A 20,919-nucleotide genomic window follows, 5' to 3' on the forward strand; every position below is an offset into this window, starting at 1 on the left:
TCTGCCCATCTAACATTTACCAAGCACTACAGGGCTTTGTGAACTCCCTGGGCACAGAGATACATGACAGAAGTATAATCCTTAAGGCACTCTCAGGCTGTTGGAAAAGGCAGACAGCAGTCAAGTAGGGAGCAAGTTTGGTGGGCTGTGAGATAACAGAGGAGAAACACTTGTATAAAGATGGTCTGGATCTGTTAATGGTCATCTAGTATTTGTAAGGTCAGAACACACTAGATGCTGGAAAGAAAACTAGTGATTTTTAGTATTAGGAGGAATAATAGTGAAACTTTTCCATTGTACAGTCATACTTCAAATTAGTCTTAATTCAAAATATTAACTTCTGAGCCTCAACATCCTCATCTGTAAATTGGGTAAGGCATAATAATAGCACTGACCTCATAGGATTGTTGTTAAGAGTTAAATGAGATAACATATTTGTGGAACATAGTAATTTCACTAAATATTGGCTCTTGTAATTATTATCAAAGTCAGAGAAGGAATTTTCTTCAGGATCCTTGGACTGCATTTCCAGTCACTGAAAGTACAGAGAAAAGCATCTTTCCCAGTTTGAGAAAAGCATCTTTACCAGTTTGCTCAGTGTGAATTCAGTAAGTCTTATAAACCTGTCTGTTTTAACCAGGCCTCAGCATAAGTAAGGAGAATCACTCTAACAGTTCAATTCTGTGAAAGAAATCTGCTGGATGGAGAGTAACACCTTGTTTTGTCGTGTGGGTGTTTGCACATTTGATTTTTTTTTTTTTTTTAAAGGAGAGGCATTTAAATACTTGCAAGGTGGTTTGGTGCAGTCATTCCCAAAGTGAGGCAACATCAGAAGCAACATCACCTGGGAAAAGTCTTAAAAGTGCAGATCCTGGGGTCTTGCCTTTCTTCCCTCCCCCAGACTGCTCAAGTGTACCTGGCCTGGGCCTGGTAGTCTGTGTTTAAATAAGTGTCTTCAGGCAGTTCTGCTTTGCGGTTCAGTTAGGAAACTTAGGGCAGAACCCAGGGCTCTGCAGCCAAGCCATGGTGCTATCTCTGTCTACCTGGGTGACCTTCTAGTCACTTGGCTGTCTGAGTGCCAGGGTTATCAGGCACAGCTATCTGAGGAGATAGTGAGTATGAGCGCTTCTGTGTGAGCTCAGTGGATGTAAGGGATTATCATTCCTATTTTTTCATTATAACAATTGTTTATTCCCTGTCCGACTCCTTTCTCTAATGATTTAATCAGAGTTACCACCTCTCAACATTTATCTGTTAAGCCCGTGGTTGAGTCTGATAGGATTTAATGTTGTAAAATAAGGAACAAGAACCTGTGCTTTGTCCTGATGGCAATTTCTTTGCTGTTAAAAAGCCTCTGATTCCGAGCTCTGGTCTCTCTCTCTGCATGCTTTCCTGTATCAAGTGAAGGGAGAGATTGTGCTAGGAATGTATGATTGGGACTTGAAAGCTTGAGGTCTGTGCTGTCCTAAAAGCCACTAGCCACGTGTGTCTTTTGAGCACTGGAAATTCGGTTAGTGTGGATTGAGATGTGCTGTGAATTTGAAATACGTAATAGATTTAGAAGAATTAATAGTAAAAAAAAAAAAAAAAAGAATGTAAAATTTATCAATAATAACATACTGATAACATGTGGAATATGATAATACCGAGTTAAAGTACCCTATTAAAATTAATTTCATTGGTTTCTTTTTACTCTTTTTAGTGTGACTACTGGAAAGTTTAAATATAACTCACATTATATTTCATCAGATAGTGCTGCTTTAGGTTTTAAGTCAATCTTGGAAGCCAGTTTAAAAAGTTTACAGCAAATTCAAAAGGTGGGTTTTACATTTGAAATGGACGTCTGGAACAATTATTCTGAGTCACTGAACTTGACCCAGGGTGTTTGCAGTGCTGTTTATTATTATGGTACTTTTTTTGAAGTGAGAATTTCATGAAGTTCTGAATGGCATTTATGGCATATCTACTGTTTTAAAAGAGAGTTTTCTAACATCTCTAGAAGAGGCAAGAAGAAAGCCTAAGTGGAGAAATTGTTTCGCTCAGATTGGATTTTGATTGCAGAACGGCAAAGCCCAGAAGACACCAGTTTATAGAGGACATTGCAAGTCATTTTTCAACTGTGGGCTGGGGATGAAACTGCTATGAAATATCAATGACAGCTCTGCTTACCCTTCTTTCTTATCATTTTTGGCTTTCCTTAGCCCTCTGCCTTCTCTTCCTCTTCCCCTAATGTTGTTTTGTGATAACTGTGTGAGGCCCAGCCAGGCACATACTCAGTGAGGTTGAGAAAAGCAGATTTAGCTCCCAACCGCTAGCTAAGTTGGAGCGGACAGTGGTTACTGAATTTCTCTCTAAATAGCAGCATTCCTGGGAATTCAGAGCAGTTTCTTCATCTGAAATAGCAACTCTCATGTCTTTGTCATGGTGGGATTAGGAGAAATAAAAAGGAGAAATACAAGGGGAAGACATCAGGGGTGCAGAAATAGTCGATAGTGAAAGCCCACCCCGGAAGATCGAGGTCCCTGCCATTAACTATTTCTGTGGCAAACGGTCCCTCTTCTATAGGCCTTAGGGCTTTCTCCTGTTATAAATAAACTAAGAGAATAGAGTGGTTTGATATGGTTAATAAGACACAAAGTCCGACCTCAGTTAGAATTCTAATTCTGCTGCTTACTTACGGTGAGTGACTTTGGGAAACCTACTTGACCTCTCTGTGCCTCATTTTCCTGTCTGTAAAATGGGGATAATAGAACCCTTTGTGAGGCTAATCATGCTAATAAATACCTGTAAAGTCCTTAGAACAGTTCCTGGAACATAGTAAACACTTTGTGAATGTTGGATTAATTCAGTCAGCAATATTTGTGCAGTGTCTTCTGTGTGCCAGGTGCTATTCTAAGCACTGGGCATAGCAGTGAACAAAGCAGCAAAACTCTCTTTGAGAGAGATACTTTTAGTAGAGGAATTCAAGATGTGTTTATTAATTATGATTAGAGTATCTACACTGCCTTAAGGGTCTTCACACAGTACTGCTTTATTTTATGTATTGGGTTTTGACAGTAAGATTCTATGTTTTTAAAAGGTTCTAATGCTAAACAAAACAAAGCAAATACAAACCTTGGGTTTCATTCCTAGCCCACCTGCCTCTTCACTGTGTGATCTTAGGCCAATGAGATTAACTCTCTGAGGCTTCATTTCCTCAGGTAAAAAAGTTCATAAATAATATCTTGCTCCGAGGAGAGTATGAGCAATAAATGTATTAAATGAGATAATGTCTTAGCATATGTTAGGGTCATAGTCAATGTTCTGTAAATGATAGCTATTATTGCCATTGCTTCCAGTGTTAGAGATTCTGTAAGTCAGTGGTTCTAGGTTAAAAGTTTCCCAGATTGGTGGAAAGGGAAACTGAATCATAGTCTACTGTAGTACCCCTCTCCATGGGCTAGGTTGTTCACGAGTGCCTTGGAAACCATCTTCTTTTTCTGAGCAAAACAATAGAGATCCAGACTTTAAACAGTTGCCCAAAGATGGAGTTGGTTTCCTTGAAAGGTAGTGAGTTGCTCATCATTGAGGGTGTCCAAGCTGGGAAACCATTCTGCAGAGATGTTTCAAAGAGAGAGACCCTCAGTTTGTGGTTTTGAAGATTGCTTCCAGCTCTGAAATTATGGAGCCTCTGTTTGGTCATCAACATTTGATCCACCTGGGTAAGGAGACCCTAGGGAATGGCACCCTATCATCTCAATACCTTGGGGCACCCATTTCCAAAGGGCAGCTGATGACCCCAGAGGCTTGCGGTCCCACCCAGCCAGGCAGGGCACTCACTTGGATTTGCCTCTAATACTTTTCTTCTTCTGAATGTAGTTATTTCTTGGAGGCAGGTGCTAGGGTTGAGTTGGAGAAAGGTTTGTCACTTCCTCACCCCATTGTTTATCTAGAGAGCGTTGGTGCTACACTCATACTTAAACTCCCTTCTTGGGGATGGATGAAATGACTTTAGAGCCAAACAGCTAGTGGAAGAGCGTGCCTGTGTTGACCACTCGGCCAGCTTTTAGTTTTGGTTTTAAGCACTCCTCCAGCTTCTTTTGCCACCCTGGACTTGCCTATGAGAAGTGAAAAAGCAAAGGCACTGTGTTTGCTGGATTTATTGGCTTTTTTTTTTTTAATGATAATTATATTTGAAAATATATACTGGTTATGTCAGGCAGTTTCACTGCTTTTTAAAGAACCATTTCCTGAGCATCTGTTGGCATGAAGCACTTGCTAGCCACCAGAGGGCACAAAAGAAAGGATAAGTTGCTTCTTTTCCCTTTCTCAAAAGGAGCCCAGTTCTTCCATTTTTTCATAGTGCCTATTAGGTACCAGGCACTGTACTAGGGCCAGGGATCCAGAGCTGAGAAGAAGACACAAGTGATCCTTCTCCTCTTGGAAGTTTTATCCCAACAGGGGAGACAGGTGTTGAGTAATTTTAAGGTCTTGACTGATTGTGAAGGGGAAGACAGACCCACACAGACTGAATGGTTGTCTTTTCAACCCTCTTTGCCTTAGCCCCCAGCGGCCCTGGCTTTGGTTTGGCAAATCTGGCCCTGCTGTCAGATCTCCTGGGTTTCTGACTCACTTTGTGATATTGGGTCTCATCAGATTCTGGATGTCAGTCTGGGTCTTTGTCACTTTACCCTGGTCAGTTACCTCTGCCCCACAGCTCAGGGAAATCACCAGCCCCTACACTCCACACACATCTTATATGCCAGTGTAGCCTTTCCCGCTACATAATCTTTGTAGCAAACTAGGAATCCTCTGGCTTATGATAGTCGTAAGGCCCAGAGGGGTAAGAGTGACATGGGCCTATGTGTTGCCAAGCTATCTGGTGGGGGGAACATGAAGGAATAAAAAAAGAAAAAATAGCGGCCTCGAATGAGCTGTTTTATGAGAATGTCTTTGTTTTTAATACATAGTTTTAGAGCAGTTTTAGGTTCACATCAAAACTGAGCAGATGATATGGAGATTTCTCAAGTAATTCTGTCCCCATAGACACACAGCCTCCTCCATTATCAACGTCCCCCACCAGAGACGTATATTTGTTACAATCGATGAACCTACAATGACACATCGTAAACGTCCAAAGCCCATAGTTTACGTTGGAGTTCACTGTTGGTGCTATATATCCTATGGGTTCACTGTTGGTGCTATATATCCTATGGGTTTTATATCCTATGATATAACGACTTTTAGACTGTATTGCAAAGTTTTACACCTAGATTTTGTGACTCCCCTATGCAGTGTTCCCTAAACTTTAGGCATTCCAAACTTGAGGCCTTCCTTCCACCTCTGTATTTTTGCAATGGCCATGTAGCATTTTTCTTTAAATTGACTCAAAAAAAAAAAAAAACCCCTCAATAAGTGAATTTAAAAAATAATTTTATATTCATTTTTTATTAGCCTTTATAGCTCTTATCTACATTATGTATAATTATTACTTATAGTATTTATCTTTTTTCAAATGTTCTTGCCACATTGCAGTCTCGGACACCCTCAGGTATTTGCTTCATTCTTAGGGAGATTCTGCCTAAAACTGTCCAAAATTGGGTTTATGTTTTTTATCCTGGGGGAGACAATTCGGTTTTCATCATATAAAGAGGACCAGAACAAAATAAGGAGAAGAGCCACAATTGCACTTCTTGGAATTGTGTCTAATTATTATTTACAAAGATTTCATCTTCCCAGCAAGAGGAACAGAGTTTTATATGAGAAATGGACCTTTTACTCTTCAAACATCCTATTTTTAAAAAATGAGGTATAAATAAACTACAGATTGAAAAAAAAGGTAACAGCCTCTCCCACATTTTCTCCTCTATTCTGTTTTCAACCTTCAACATGTGAACATTAATTCATTGTAAGAGGAGAGTGACTGTTTTTTGATGCAAAAATTGTGATGTATAGTCTGATGAAAGATTTGTGTGCGTGTGTGCGTGTGTGTGTGCGTGTGTGCACATGTGTGTGCGTGTGTGTGCGTGTAATGCCTTTCAGAGGTAGAAAAGGAAAATACCAGTTATATATCTAATAAGTTGCTTTTATTAAACAGAGAAAATTGGGGGGGAAAGAAGGGGTAGAGAGGGAGCACCTATCCTGGAATATCCAGAATGTAGGTTCACTATTAATATAGGTCAGTGAATATTTCAGAGAAAAATGAGCAAAAGGAAAGCTGCTTGTTAGGGTAGAAATATAACATGATAAAGTGGCTCTGGGGAAAAAGCACAATCGTGCTAGATCACACAAATCACACGGAATGCACTGCTTGTATAAAATTGGACCAAGCCACATGTCTTTCTCTGCTTCTGGGGAAACACTCCAGGCAGGAACACAAAGGACAGTCTGTTAATTCTTTCCAGCTCAGCCCTTTAGCCTTAGAAAGAGTATTAATAAGTCTCTATTTGTATCCTGCTTCCTTCCATTGAGGATCCATGAATAGTAGATGCAATGATAAAATAGAAATCGGAATTTGAAATCAGGACTGGGGAAAATATAAGAGGAAGAAGACAAACCAAGGAGGAATGGGGAGAATATAAATATGCATGCATTAACGGTCTGTATTATTGCCAAGCTTCACGTTTGACTTGGAGCTTCCCGGCAGCCAAAACAAAAAAGGAACAGAGTAGATTTTCCATATTTTACTGCCAGAGAAGAAAAACAGCCTAGTCTTAAGAGGAGGCTAAGTGCTTTCTAATTTGTTCCTTTAAGTTAAATTTCTTATGTAAGTCAAGACGGTATGGAGAAAAGGTCTTCTTCAGCTTTCTTCTTTGTCTTGTTAAGCTCCTGTGGCCCCTCAGACTGGGCCAATTAACTCATTTTGGGTGGCAATGTTACAGATAGCCATGTACCTCTCCTTTATAGTACTTATTACAGATGTACATTTACATCTACTCATGAGATTACTTTGAAAACTTGTCTTCTCCACTAGAAGTCTCACGAGGCCAAGGCCATATTATCCTTAGTGCTTGGCATAGTCCTGGCACACTCAGCAAATACTTATTTGAACAAATGAATAAGGCAAAAACAGCTGAAAATTTTATGTGACTGATTCTTGTAGTGTTGTCGTAGAAAACTGAGGTCCTTTCAAGGGCACAAACTGTCTTTCGTCCAGAGAGCTTGACCACCATGGGACGTCTCCAAGTTCATTTTACTGTACCTTTTAGAGATTGTTAATAATAATGAGTCAGGTGTCTTGTGCCCCTGATCCAAGTCCAGTCCTGCAGTGGGCACTTGGTACAGTGCCCACTAACTTGCTGTTAGTCCTTCCAGATGAGGGAACTGAGGCTCAGGGGAGGGATTCACCTTGCTCAAGGTCATGTAGCTGGTAAGAGTCAAAACATAGGTCTGTCTGACTTCGGAGCACATGTTCTTTTCTTCCTGCCTGCTGTGTCTGAGCCTGAGCCACAAGTGTCTCTTTGAGTTATGAGTTCTTATCTCTTGGCAATTAGAGCTTCACAGCAAGGGTATTTCTGGCGCAGGCCATGGCTGTTTTCTGACAGCTGTTACATTCTGGCCTCTCTTGAGTCTAAGGAAAGAAAGCCCACACCTGGGGTTGGCAAAGGCAATCTCAGAACTCATTTTCTCTGTTTTTTTTTTTTTTTTTGCACACAGAACGTGTTTATTGTTCTTGTCACACTGTCTCCTGAATTGCAGATGCATTAAAGTTGAGCATTATTTTTATAAATGTCACTAGAGAGAAAGAGAAGAGAGGCACAATTCGGTCATCTCCAAGAATAAATTGGATTGGCCCAATGATTGGGAGCGAATAGGTAGGAAATGATAATATGCCAGAAAGTACATTTGGTTGTGCATTTAATTTCAAATTTTTCAGGCATGTATTTTTAATTACTTTGTGCCTGTTGTCATTATTTTAATAGAGACCTAATATTTAGAGTGAGGTTCATTATTCAGCAAGACTAGCAAATGGGACAGTCTCGTGGCTCAGTGTTGCCACCTACCGTATACAACATGGAGTGTCAATCTTCAAAAAATTAGAAGGCAATAAAAGACATTTCATACTGCAACAAGGCATAATTTGATCTGTCTGTTCTTCCACAAGGTTGCAAGTTCTCAGGGTGAGCATTATAAGCATCTGTCATCACTGCTTGCTCTAGAGTGCCAAGATATTGGTTCCAGTGACTTCTGGTGATAGAAAATGCTAGTCAAAAATATCACTTTTCCTTTGCTTCCTTGAGAACGAGCCTTCTCAAAAACATTTGCTGCCTACACATGGGGATCTGAATAATTGCTACATTCAGGTTTATGTTAGCGAGAGAGTGTTCCGGAAGAAGGCACTTAAGGGGCTGTTTGTAAATGTGATAAGGCTTTGGTTCTATCTTTGGCTTGCTAGTCTCAGTAGGGATTTTGGCTCATGTCAGTGATCTAGAAAACCTAATCATTTTTATGTCTCCAAAGTTGTGTTCCCATACTGCTGGCGATTTCATATTCTATAGCTTGTCTGCATTTAGAATGACACCTGAGAATAGCAGTGAGCACTGACATGCCTGTACCTCCCCATGCCAGAAAATGACTGACAGATTCCAGCTTTGTTTGTGGATAGATTTAGGTTGAGTCTTATTCCAATTTCCTTCTGTGGTTTTGACAAGTCTTATTTGAAAGATGAAGTAGCACAGTTATCGAACTGGCATTCTGTTATTCACAGTTTGTATGGTAAGAGCCACAAAATCATCCACATACAGGTAGGACATAAGATTTCACCTGCTTTCTCTATAAATTATTATTTAGGCAATTAGGGATATAAAAATAGGAAAATTGTGTATACTGGTTATTATAAGACGTTCTCTTTTTTTATTTTTTTACATAAGGAGATCAAATTTTTCAAGTGTTTTATACTCCTAACCCACAATTAATATCCACAGTAAATAACCTTTATTGGTTACATGGATCTGAAAGTTTAATATCCAGGAATATCAAGACTGTACACTATTTGTCTCTTATCTGTTGCTTTCTCCCAGTCCATAATGGATTCGAGGCAGCTTATGATATAGGAATAAAACATAAATAAAAAAATAAAACAATCAGCACCAGCAAGAGTATAAATTATATTAGGAGATAAAGCCTAAGGAGACAAGGAGAATGAGAACAGCCTGATACTATTCCTGTTAAGCTAAAAAGCCATTTCATTGGACAAGTTGATGTAGCCATTTTTTTAAAGCTACTTGGAAGCGGCTCTCGGGTTTGGAAAGCTCTGTGTAAACATGGGCTGCTTCATGTTCCTGACATTTCAGCTAAACTTTAAAAATTGTCTTTTTTCCCTTCCAACCTCCACCTGACCTCCAGCACACACCCATCCACTTTCTCTGAGCCAGGGAGGTGTCAATCCCAAAAATGTTTTATCAAACGAGGTTGCTATTTTTCTGGAAATGTTGTAGCCTGGATGCTGGCCGGGCATTTGGGAAGCCTGAATGTGGGAGGCTTGTTTTGGAAACCCTTTAATTATCATCACACTCAGGCCCTTGTGAGCAGTTCCAGGGACTCACACCCGGACGGGCTTCGATGATAGGCGACGGGAAAAAGGAGTGTTGAAGTGGAAGAAGTGGGCAGAAGTCCTCTTTTCACAAGGATGTCTGATAACCTTCTTTCTGTGGCTATTTCCAACCTCAACTCCAGCACCTCCAGGCTCTTGTGTTGCCTTATGGAGACCTGGTATGCTAGAGGTCATCTTGAAAGAATGCTGCTTACATGGACTCCCAGGAAGCTGGCTCGGAGGATGGGGCTAGGACACAGACTTCACTGGACCACAGAGAGTGGGCTGCGCAAGGTGCTTAGCCTCAGAGCAAGTTGTAATCTTGTGCTGAGATGTGGCTACGCTCTTGCTTGTTAGAACACACCCTTCTCTCCCACCCTCACCAACACACGTACACTAAGCAAGGAGTCACATGATGATGAGATACCACTGATTACAGCTCCAGCCCCGACCTCTCCCTTCTACTCCTGCAATGGTCTTTTTACCTAGACGCCTTACTTTTCGTCGCTTTTTTTCAAAGGCATATGAGAGGCATTGCAGTCAGACCATCTGGGTTTGCACATTGGCTCCTCCACTTACTATGATGGGAAGTCCCCTGATCTTTCTATGCCTGGGTTTTGGATTCTGTAGAATCGGTATAGTAGTAGTACTCATGACAAAAGTTTTCCTGAGGATTAAAGCAGATCATACATATAAAGTTCTTAGGCTAGTTCAGAGCACATAGTTAAGCACTAAAGAAATTCTATGTTTTCATTTATTTATTGTCCCAATCCCCAGGCTCTTCTCCATACAGCATTTACAGAGTCTTTTTAAAAAGCAAATCAGATCATGTCTCTTCCGTGACACAGTCTTTTCTTTTAGAACTTTCCTTGGCTTCCTGTTGTATTTGGAAGAGAATCTAAATTCTCACCAGGTATTACACAGCCCTGCGTATCTTTCGCTTATGACTCCCAGCTTCATCTTTTACTGTCCTCCCCACTGGTCACTGAGTTCTAGCCTCACTGTCCTTCCTTCCCAGGAATGTACTTTGTTCCCACATGTTCTTCTACCTGGAAAACTCTTACCCTAGATCTTAGTTTATATACCACATCTACGGCTTTTTTATACATACCTTGAAATCCTATATCACTCTATCACATGACTATTTTATTTTCTTCAGAGCACATATCGATCTCTGAAATTATTTGTTACTTGTTTATTATCTGTATTGTCCCTCTGTCTCTTTTACCACTGTTGTATCTCCTGTGCCTGTGATGCCTGACTTGTAGGAGGCCCTAATAAATATTTATTCATTGAATAAATGAGAGCCACCATTTGTTTAGTACCTATTATATCTCATGCACTTACACAGTTCTGTTATTTCATCCTCATAACAATACTTTGGGAATAGATGTTTTAAATCTCATTTTAGATTTGAGAAAATAGTGGCCCAGGGAAGAAAAACTTATCTAAGGCCACCCAGCTGGTAAGTGGGTGAGCCCAAATTTTAACTCAGGTCTGGTTGTGTCCATGGAGTTTGTAGGTGATAACATTAGTGAATTCAGAGTTCATATTTAGCTTATGAGTAAAAGATCAGATTAGACAGGTATCAAAATTACGCCATCTTCATCCTTTTAAAAGATAACCAATTTTAGAGGACTTTGTATATGCTAAATGCTTCTTTTACTTGTATTTATTTTCCTTTTTCTGGCATTCTTCATTGCACCCGTTTTATTTGTAATTTTGTTGAGGTTTCACAAGAGATATCAATTGGATTCATTCAGTTTTAATTATGAACTGATTTGAGCCTGCTTGGATGACACCTGCTAGTAGTTAAGGGAAGACAGATGTGTTAGGCTCTCCTGGCCTTTTATCTTTGAATATCTCAAAGTGTGGACTCCACATCATAAGCAGCCAAATCACCTGGGGTGCTTGCTAAAGTGCAGATTCCTGGGCTCACCCTAAACTTTTGCCATGAGATTCTCTGACGGTGGACTCCTGGAATCTGCTTTTTAAAAACAATCGCCTGAGGTTTTTCTGATTAAAATGGATATATGAGGATCACTGGTCATTGACATGTGTTTAGCTAATTAGGTGTTTTGTTTTTGCTTTTAAAAAAAATCTATAAAGCTATATATTTACTTACTATTCATTTGATCAAAACTCTCATTTGTGTGGCTCTTGGTCTTTGACCATAGTGCAATAGGTCTTTTTTCCCATCTTAATGATCCTTAGGCTATTCAACCCAGGTCCAGGTTGGCTTCCTTGGTTGGTGTGTTCAATATTTCCCACTTAGGTGAAGCGGGGTGCCTCATTTCTATCCCTGAGCTGTTGCCTGACTATGGGGGTCTGGTCTTCTCTTGATAGTTGGATAGTTGTACAAGAATGGACTTTTTGATACATTGGCCCTGTTAAAGTTATTTTTAAAAATCAAGTTTGTTCTTATTATTTCCTTCCCAGAAATAATTCTGGAATAATCAAAAGTCCTAGCCCTTGATGTCTGTGCTTTCCTCCCCTCTGTTCACTCTCTAAACAAAGGCATCATGTTTTAATAGACACCATAACAGTAAAATTAGCTTTATTAGACTCTAGGTGGATTTAAAATGGAACCTACTGGCAGCTCTGGCTGGCTTGGAAGTCATGTGTTTTATTTTGGGCAGAGAATGCGAGTAGTTTCAATGCCTGGTAGGGGATTAAATGATTATTGAATTAAAGTAGCCAAATAACACAAGTATCCCTCATCCTTAGATCCTGCCCTGGTGATTTTTGCCAACTGTGTTTTGAGAAAACTGGACCCTAGCTTGGAGTTTTAATCTCACCTGCCTTCTGTCTTTGACTTAAAAGTTCCTGAGTTATGCCACAGGAGAAAGCACAGTTATCTTTCCCACTTCAGCTCCCTCACCTGGTTCATGAGCACTCTAGGTTCTTGGAAAGCTAGAAATGTGAGGCAAATTGCCGTTTACCAGCTTTGTGCCAAAGGACCCACAACTAGTCAGGTCCCTTCTCCCCTGCAAAGTCTCAGCATATACTTTCATTAAATAATACTCTACACTGAGGTGATACTGCTCACTTTGTCCTAATGTTTTTATATCCGCCCTCTAAAAGAAAAGTAGCACATTTATTAGGCTATAGAATAGAGGGAAACTGAGGCACAGGTGGCCCAACCAGTTATTCGTTGAGCCCAACTGATTTATGGCCTACTCGTTTTCTTCTCATCCTTCCTAGTATGCCTTGGAGGCACCACCAGGTTGAACAGTTTTTGGTCCTTAGGACAAAGGGCAGATGCCCTATATGTTTTCAGCTTATTAAGAATATTTGATAGAGAGTTTCAAGGTTAAAGGACACATCCATTAACTGATGGTCATGGCTGCTTCATTTCGGACTTTTCAGTCTAAGCTTCTAAGCATTATGATAAATACAGCCCAGGAGGTAAATGTAAAAATAATTTTCTTACCAGTTCTTCCTGCGTGGTATCCTAGTGACAATGTACAAGTCTGTCTTTGGGTGTTGGGGCACCAGCTGGAGCAGTATCAGAGCTTGCAGAGTGGAAGGATATGAAGGGCATGTCAGAGTCACCCCTTTTTAAAGTCAAGACATAGTTTCTTTTTATTTTTTGGAGAGTTTTTAACCTACTTATTTTAAAGCAGTATTTTATTTTTATTTATTTATTTTTTAATTTTTATTTTTACGCCTACAGCACCTGGTCTTCCTAGGTGTTCTCCCATCTAAGTACTAGCCAGGCCCGACCCTGCTTAGCTTCCAAGATCAGACGGGATCGGGCTTGTTCAGGGTGGTATGGCCGTAGAGAGTATTTTATTTTTTGATTACTAAGGTAATAGATGTTTATTGTCAGGCCCTTGAAAACACAGATAACCCCAAGGAAGGAAATAAAAATCCAACATTGTTAACATTTTGGCAAATATCCTTCTGGTATTTTTTTTTTTTTTTTTAAATTTTCATACATTGATTAGGTTCTAAGCTCAAAGTGTAAGGGGAAAAAAAATTTAAAAGTCAAAATTACCCTGAACCACCATGGACAGTAATTTTTATGCACTCTAAAGTTTGGAAACATTGAATTAGACTCAAGGAAAGAAAAACTGAAACATCTATATGAAAAGTCTAGGGGGAAAACCATTTTACTTGTGAGATCACCATCAAATACCTAATGGGGAGTGGATGGTGGTGGAGAATTGAACTTTGTTCCTGCCTGATTGTAAGGTTTACGCCATTCTGTTTTAATATTAAGTTTCTATAACTTTAATATGTGTTAATTTATTTGTGAGGATGACATGCCATAGTGACATCACATTTTGCTCTAGGGGATAGGCTGAGTTAACCAGTAAGAAAAACGAACACAGTGCAACTCCTTGATAGTTGCCTATTACCACCGCACCCCCAAACACATATGGGCGCGTGTGCGCACGCACACACACACACGCACACACACACACAATTGGGATTATTTGTTTTATAACCTTTATTTTATGCAACAGAAAATATTCTATATCTCATTTTTAAAGCTGCACATATTCCATTGTAACTAATCTCCTGTTGTGCATTTAGGTTATTTCTAATTATTTGCTGTTAAAAAAAAACTGGTGAAATTAACATTCTTTGTGTTTATCCATAATTGAGGGTAAATTCTTAACATGTGGAATCAAAGGTTCAAAGGAGATGAACATTTTTAAGACTTTTTTAATTCATATTGTTAAATTGTCCCTAGGAACATTGTATGCTTCCTTCAAAGTGTCTGTTTCCCAGTATCACTGGAAATTGTCATTCAAAAGACTCTTCCACAGCATGCCTTTTTTTTTCTTTTTTTGGATGACCCAGGGCTTCTGTTCATTGCCTGGCCAATTTATCCTGGAAAGAATAAAAGAAACGAGGCTAGAGATGATAAGTGCTGGTGGTTAGGGGTTCATGTGGGAGGGACAGAGACAGATAACAGGAAAAGGGTGAGCTTGGAGACCATTTCTTTACTCCTGCTTCCAAGTTATCTTCAGACATCTTAAGACAGAATATCGCTTAATACTTCAAGGGGATATACAGTGTTAAAAGCTTATTCAATATTATAATATTTTATTTGGAAAATGATTTGATAGCTTGTCATAGATGCTACAGGATAGGAATGACATTTGTATATCCAAAAATGAGTATGCATTTTTAAAAATTAAGCAGAGAAACACTGTTCTAATCCAACCTTGTATTTTAGATCGAGAAACTGAAACCAGAGAGTGAGATTTCTGTAGAAATACACAGCAAATTGATGAGGGACTTGGAGCCAGAAGTAAAGTCTCCCTACTCTCTGTTCAGAGCTCTTTCATTGAGGTGGAATAGCATGGCTCAGGGGAAATGAGATAAAAAATATTAAAGCCTGTTTGGACAGATGGCCAGGCTCTCTTTTAGGGCCTGTAAGCTGCCCCATGCCCCTCCAGGACAAAGGCCCGGTGTCATTGCCATGACAGTTCTCTTCTGCTTGATCATCTCCATCTGTGAATGGAGTGAGCTTACACTTTAATAATCAGGGTCTTTCTTTGTGTGAACTTTCCCTCCCCCTGGGTAACTTCTCTTCATGCTTCAGCAGCTCAAATGTTGCTTCCTCAGAGAAGCCTTTCCTGACTGCCAAGATAGTTTAGGGTCCCTACGTGCATTCTTATAGCACCTCTTACTTTTAATACCCCTTGCTTTGTACTTAATATCTCATTCCCTTGCTTTGTACTTAATCTCTCTCTCTCTGACTAAACACTCTACCAGTGTAGGAATGTTGTTTATCCTCTGTTGCTTCTGGCACATATGAAGCCTTAATAAATGCTTGAATGTTTGACTATTTGGATGGATGCTAATGAGTGAATTAGAAGTGTGTGTGGGCTGCTGGGTGGTGCTGTCTCTGATTGCCTGCAGAACCAGGAGAGCTGTCCCTTATTGCCAAGGGCATTGAGAAAAGAGAAAGAAAGGAGGCCCAGCTGAAGCTGCTAGTATAGAGACAAGCCAGAGGGTATGGTCCACTACCCTGGGTGCCCCACAGCGGTCTCCTGGGTGATGGGGTTAGGAACCGCATCCAATCAAGCATTCATTCTCGGCGTGGCAGAATGAACCCTGGCAATCTAGTAGGGGTTCATAGAGAAGAGCCTCTTTGAGTCATTTTGGGGAAGAGAATTCAAGGTCAGGGCTTTCCTTGTCAGGGAGAGGACAGCAACTCGGGTCACCTGCAGCCTAGTCTTCACAGTCAGTGAGCACTTGCAGCAACGGCTGTAAGGTCTGCTAGTGGCTGGCTGGGCGCCAGAGCAGCGCCGCTGTTAGGCGGCGGGTCCTGCCCGCTCCGCCGGTTTTCCTCCCCTTCTCCTACCCACTCCAGCTTGCAGCATCCTCTGCAAGGAGAGAGAGGAATGTGCGGCTCTCAGAAGCGCTGTCCTGGTGGAGCGGCGGCACCTGAAGCGCGCTCTGGACCGCCGGGGGCTGCCGTCTGGCGCTGCGCCACGTGCTTTGATTCGCGCTGATGTCAAGTGGGTGTGGGCTCTTAGGGAGGGTCCAGGCGAGGACGACGAGGGCGCGCGATGCGCCGCGGGCGCGCTGAGGCTCCATTGCACTCTGTCTCCCAGAGCTGCTGACCGGAGGCCGGCCCGGGTTCGCAGAGTGGACGCATGGAGCCGCGGCGATGCCCGCCCCGGGACGTGTGCCCCGCTGCCCTTGGGAGCTGGCTGGGGCCACCGCGGGGGCCCTGCAGGTGTGTCCGCGCAACGTAACTTTTGGGGGCCGTGGGCTGTCAGGTCGGCGGGGCACAGGGTGCATGGGCTGCATTTGGGGCTGCTTTTGTGCCTGGGCGCTGGCGTTCAGGAGCCTGTTTGCCCCTGGCCGGCCATCTGCGTGGGAGCCGCAGCGCGCTGCTGGAGTTTCAGCGAGAGAATCCATTGAGCCGGCACCCGGCTTTGGTTACTCATCGGGAAGGGCGCCGAGGGAGCTGCCTTGTTGTTTTGAGAATTTGGTCTCTTAAGTACAGCCTGCGTTCATGGTAACAGGTTTATCTCTCAGCAGACAGCGCGGCTTCCCGAAATCGCTGTGGTTGGGGGCACCGGTCGGTCGGGGGTGGTGAGGGGAGTGGGCAGAGGCGACCTCACCACCCGTTCCGCCCCGCGCGCCGGGGCGCCAGTCCCTCCTCCGCTTCTTGCGGGAGGCGGCTATGGGAGAGGTAAGGGGTCAGCTTCTCGCCGGTGACAGGTCTGGTTTCAGACACACCTTCCCAGAAGAATGCGGAGGCTTTGTTCCAGGCGCCCGTCCCAGCCCCGAGCCCAGAAGCCTGCGGGCGTGGGGTCGGAGCTCCGTGCCATTACTCATCTTTTATGGCCACGCCGTGAGCTCTCCGGTAGGCAAGTTAATTATTAATGTGTCTAGGCTGGAGAGAGGGAATCTGGAAATGACATTGGTGGGTTGCAGGTTTTTCTTTCCCCCCTTTTTTTTTTTTTTGGCGTTGGCAACCAAGGTTTAAAGATATTAAGATATTGCAGCCCATTTTCTGAGAAGGATGCTGGTGTTACCCTGCTTCCGCCCTCTCCCCTCACCCCCAACTCGTGACCGGCATGCGGGTCGGGGAACCTGTCTTATCTCTTGCCTTTTCAAACCACCCTCACTCCCATCCCCTGCCTCTGGGCAGTTTCCTGATGACCTCTCAGGCCAGGTGTGTGAGACCTGGGTCCTCAGCCGGCAGTTCGAAGAGTTCTGAAAAGTGCTGCCTCGTCCCAGCCCCAGTGCCTCTCTCTGCTCCCGCTCAACAAGTGGCCTCGGGTGTATATTCAAGGTTTTGGTCTCTAAGACTGTGGAGGAGGCCAAAGGGCCTGCCAAATGGTCACCTGACCTGTCTCGCATGCCCTCAGAGCAAGAGGAAGATGGGGAATTGCTGAGGGTGCAGTGCAGCTCCTGCTCGGAAGGTTTCTGTTTTCCTCCCGGCTGTCTGGAAGAAGGTGAATTCTAAGACTGGTAGTGTCACAAGGTGTGCTTCCTGTGTGCTGGTGTATCTCGGGGTGTGTGTGGGGGGCTACTGAATGGAAATGGAAGGGTTCAGGCTTAAACAGAGGTCTGGATTGGGCTTGGTTTTGGGGAGGTGGGTTGGATGGGGCTGGTTGGAGGCAGGCCTCTGCGGGAGGAGAGAGTTGTCATACTCAGCCCTCTAGGCAGCATTGTGCCTTAGAAACCTGAGAAACTTTTCTTTGTCAGTTTAGGATGGAGTACTCAGCCTTGCAAACTGAAGGGTTGATGGGTTTGTAGAGTAAGTGTGATGAGAAGATGAGCACATCTTGGAAGTTTACACTCGGGGAGGAGTTTGGAAAAGGGGATGAGATTATGGGATGAGGACCATGTAGAGAGGGGTGGGTTTATGGGGACAAGAAGTACAGGGAGGGAGATTTTAGCTCTGCTGTGGGCTGTGCATTGGATCAGAGAGGTTCTTATCCAGAGACAGCCTGCTGTAGTTGCCCATGTCTCTCCCTTTAGGAATTTAGCTTGCTAGGTTCACCTTTCTCCTGGCTCTGGTCTTCAGCGTTGGACTATTATGATGGCTGCCCAGGGACATGTAGTTCCCATTTACCCCACCTAGCCTTTCAGGGAGGAAACGAGTGAAGGAGATCTTGGCTTCAGAGAGGCTGCTGACCCAGACACCTGAGTTACTGGGGAGTCCATGCCACATCTGTCTTCCCACCTGGGTTTGTTGTATGTGGACTCAGTGGCACCCCTCCTCCAAATGAATGCTTTTAGAGTACCATCTTCTACAGCAGTGCCTTATTCTATTGATGTGCTGACATTCTGTGAGTGGAGGGTTTGGAGATGGCCCTGATTAGGAACATGTTTTTTCTATTATGGGAAGCCTGCCCAAGGTTGCTTTCTAAAGTCTGCTTACCTTGGAGCCTGCTGGTCATGACTGAATGTACATTGATAATGGCCTGACCACTTCCTGGGGAGATTACTCAAGGTGATTCTGTAAAAGGTAGGTGGTAGTAGAGTCCCTTGGGCACTGTTAAGTGAACACAAGGTCATCAAAGATTTTGGAGAAAGCGAAGCGGTTTTCAGAAAGGCTGTGGGATTGTGGGGTAAGGAGAGGATTGGGATCACTACGGGTTATAGGGTCAGAGGACGGAGCAGGGCTAGTTTGGAGATTCCCTCATGTGATCTGTTCCTAATGTCTGTGCTGGGCTGAGCCGGCTGTGATGAGTCCTCAGCAGAGGCCTCTGTTCTGGGGCCTGACTGCCCCTGACACCAGGGAAAAGGGCAGCCTGTTTCTGTACACCAGCTCCTGGGCTTGTCTTCTCCCTACCCTCTTAAATGAGGTGCTAGAATTGATGGTGGCTGTTACTACGTCCTCAGCAGCATCTGTGGCAGGGAGCCTGTTCCTGGGATGGGCAGCAGGAGAAAGTACTCAGGCTAAGAGAGAAGTGCTCTCAAAGGTTTGTCCTGAATCACACCGGATCAAGAGGGGCAACAGCATAAAGTAAAGACCCTGACAGCATTTGCAGTCTTGGTTTGCAAAAGCACAAAATTCTTCCCTAGGGTTTATACTGTCTCTGGTGAGGAGAAAAGAGGCTAGTATTCCAGGTCTATGTTGCATGTGTATCTATGAGCAAGGGGAATGAGAATGAGGGGTTGAAGTCAATGGTGTGTGGCACTTTCTCTGCAGGTTTGGGTTCAATCTCAGTCTCTGCTGTTTACTAGCTTTGGGCCTGGGCCTCTCCAAGTCTGTTTCCCTGCCTGTTAGGGATAAGGATGCCGTTCTTCACCACCCCCCATAACTAAGGGTTATATGAGATGTGTGTAAAGGATTTAACACAGTGATCATTAATTGTCAGCTATTATTTTTTATTACCTAAAGGTAACTATGGGATCCTTGGAGCAGCAGTTGAGAGTTTTGTTATGTGAAAAATGAGAATGTCAGAAATGCCATATTGTGCCACCACAGAGACCATATCTGGACTCCTAGGGTCAGATATGAGAACTGCCCTGAAAGAGTTTCTTTTGACCTCCTGTCTAACCTGTTTTCCAGCCTCAGGTCATTATATTCAAAGAGGCCTTGGGAATCTGTGACTCCCTGACTGCAGGCATGCTGCATGGTTGACCGGGAAAGGTGGCAGGCAGGCTTAAACTACTGCTAAAGCAGCCGTCTCTGGTCTAGCCAGGATTATGGGACGTTAGTGCTAAGAGCAACCAGATTCCTAGCATTTTTAAGCTAAGTGATTCTGGACAAGTCCTTTTATCTTTTTAAGCCAGTGTCTTGTGAGAATAAAAAAACCTGCCTCACATAGTTCTGATGATCAAATGAGATAATTTATGCAAAATTGTAAGGCAGCATGCAGATATTGATAGCTTACTACGTACCAGACACTCTTCTGAGTGCTTTCATGTATTATCTCATTTAATTCTCACATGATGAAGTTAATTATTTTCCACATTTTATTGATGTGGAAATTGAGCTGTTAGGAATTATAATTCTTATTGTTGGGTAGCTGACCTCTTGTGGAAATCATGCATCTGAAGGAAGATCTCTCTGTCTCTCAGAGTAGTCATAAACTAAATTTTCAGCAAATATGTTTGCACATCGCCTTTCTTCCATTGAACATCTCAGGCTAATTCTGGATATGTTTGATAAATGAGTAAAAGAGGTCCTTACTGGTCAGTTCTTTTGGTACCCACATATGGGGCTTAGAGACACAGCACCTTCTTGGCTGACTTTTAAGTGTCATTTGTGTGGGAATTCATCCATCTTGTGCTCACTCACCTAAAGATGCCTTTTAAGAAAGAGGTCGTCAGTTCGATTTGACGTCAGGCAAAGGAAATCTTCAGGGTTGGTTTAGAGCCAACCATGAGGCTTGGTATTTTCAAGGTCCCATCTTTCTTTCTGATGGTTCTGGTTACCTGTTTTGCCTCTTTCCCTCTGCTCCAATCTGCCAGTGAGTGCTCAGGTCTGAAGTTTTAAATGTGTTAGAAGAAAAAAGGAAAAGAAGAAACAAACACCCTGTGAATATAAGGGCTCCTGGCTGGTAGTGTTTTAAACACGGGTAGTAGGGCTCATTAACAGACAGTTATGATCACAGCCTTAAGTCCATTCTCATGGCTTTTGAAGCATGTTTTATAGGATAAGAAAAAGGCTGCAGCTTTGTAGGTTATTTTTATGACAAGAATGATATTTATGAGGATGTGACACAAAGGAATAAAGGTAGAGTTTAGAATAAAAAATGAAAAGCCCCTGGTGGGGCTCCAGGCATCAGGAGTCCTAGAGCTCTTATTGGCAGAAAGAGGGTTTTCATGACCTGGACCTGGGCACCCTGGCTCCCACAGCAGCCTGGTGATGTCGTCAGAGTGAGTATTGTTCCTGTCATTTTATTGGAAACTGGAGTGACTTGCCAAAGGTCAGGTAGCCAGGTATGTAATGGTGGAGACTGGACCCCAGG

The 20,919-nt window shown here is 42.8% G+C and overlaps 1 protein-coding gene and 1 pseudogene across 1 annotated transcript in view; one reads left to right on the forward strand and one right to left on the reverse strand.

Moving 5' to 3' along the window:
* Positions 1-13,178: 13,178 nt before the first annotated feature.
* LOC111730765 lies at positions 13,179-13,297 on the reverse strand (annotated as a pseudogene).
* Positions 13,298-15,852: 2,555 nt separating this feature from the next.
* PLEKHA7 (pleckstrin homology domain containing A7) overlaps positions 15,853-20,919 on the forward strand; it is a 125,390-nt gene continuing 120,323 nt past the window's right edge. Inside the window, exon 1 of the mRNA XM_023522143.1 lies at positions 15,853-16,214. Within this exon, the coding sequence (XP_023377911.1) occupies positions 16,132-16,214 (83 nt within the window). The 5' untranslated portion in view covers positions 15,853-16,131. The remainder of the gene's footprint in view (positions 16,215-20,919) is intronic.

Source organism: Pteropus vampyrus, unplaced genomic scaffold (genome assembly GCF_000151845.1).
Source record: "Pteropus vampyrus isolate Shadow unplaced genomic scaffold, Pvam_2.0 Scaffold334, whole genome shotgun sequence".
Taxonomy (NCBI): Eukaryota; Metazoa; Chordata; class Mammalia; order Chiroptera; family Pteropodidae; genus Pteropus; species Pteropus vampyrus.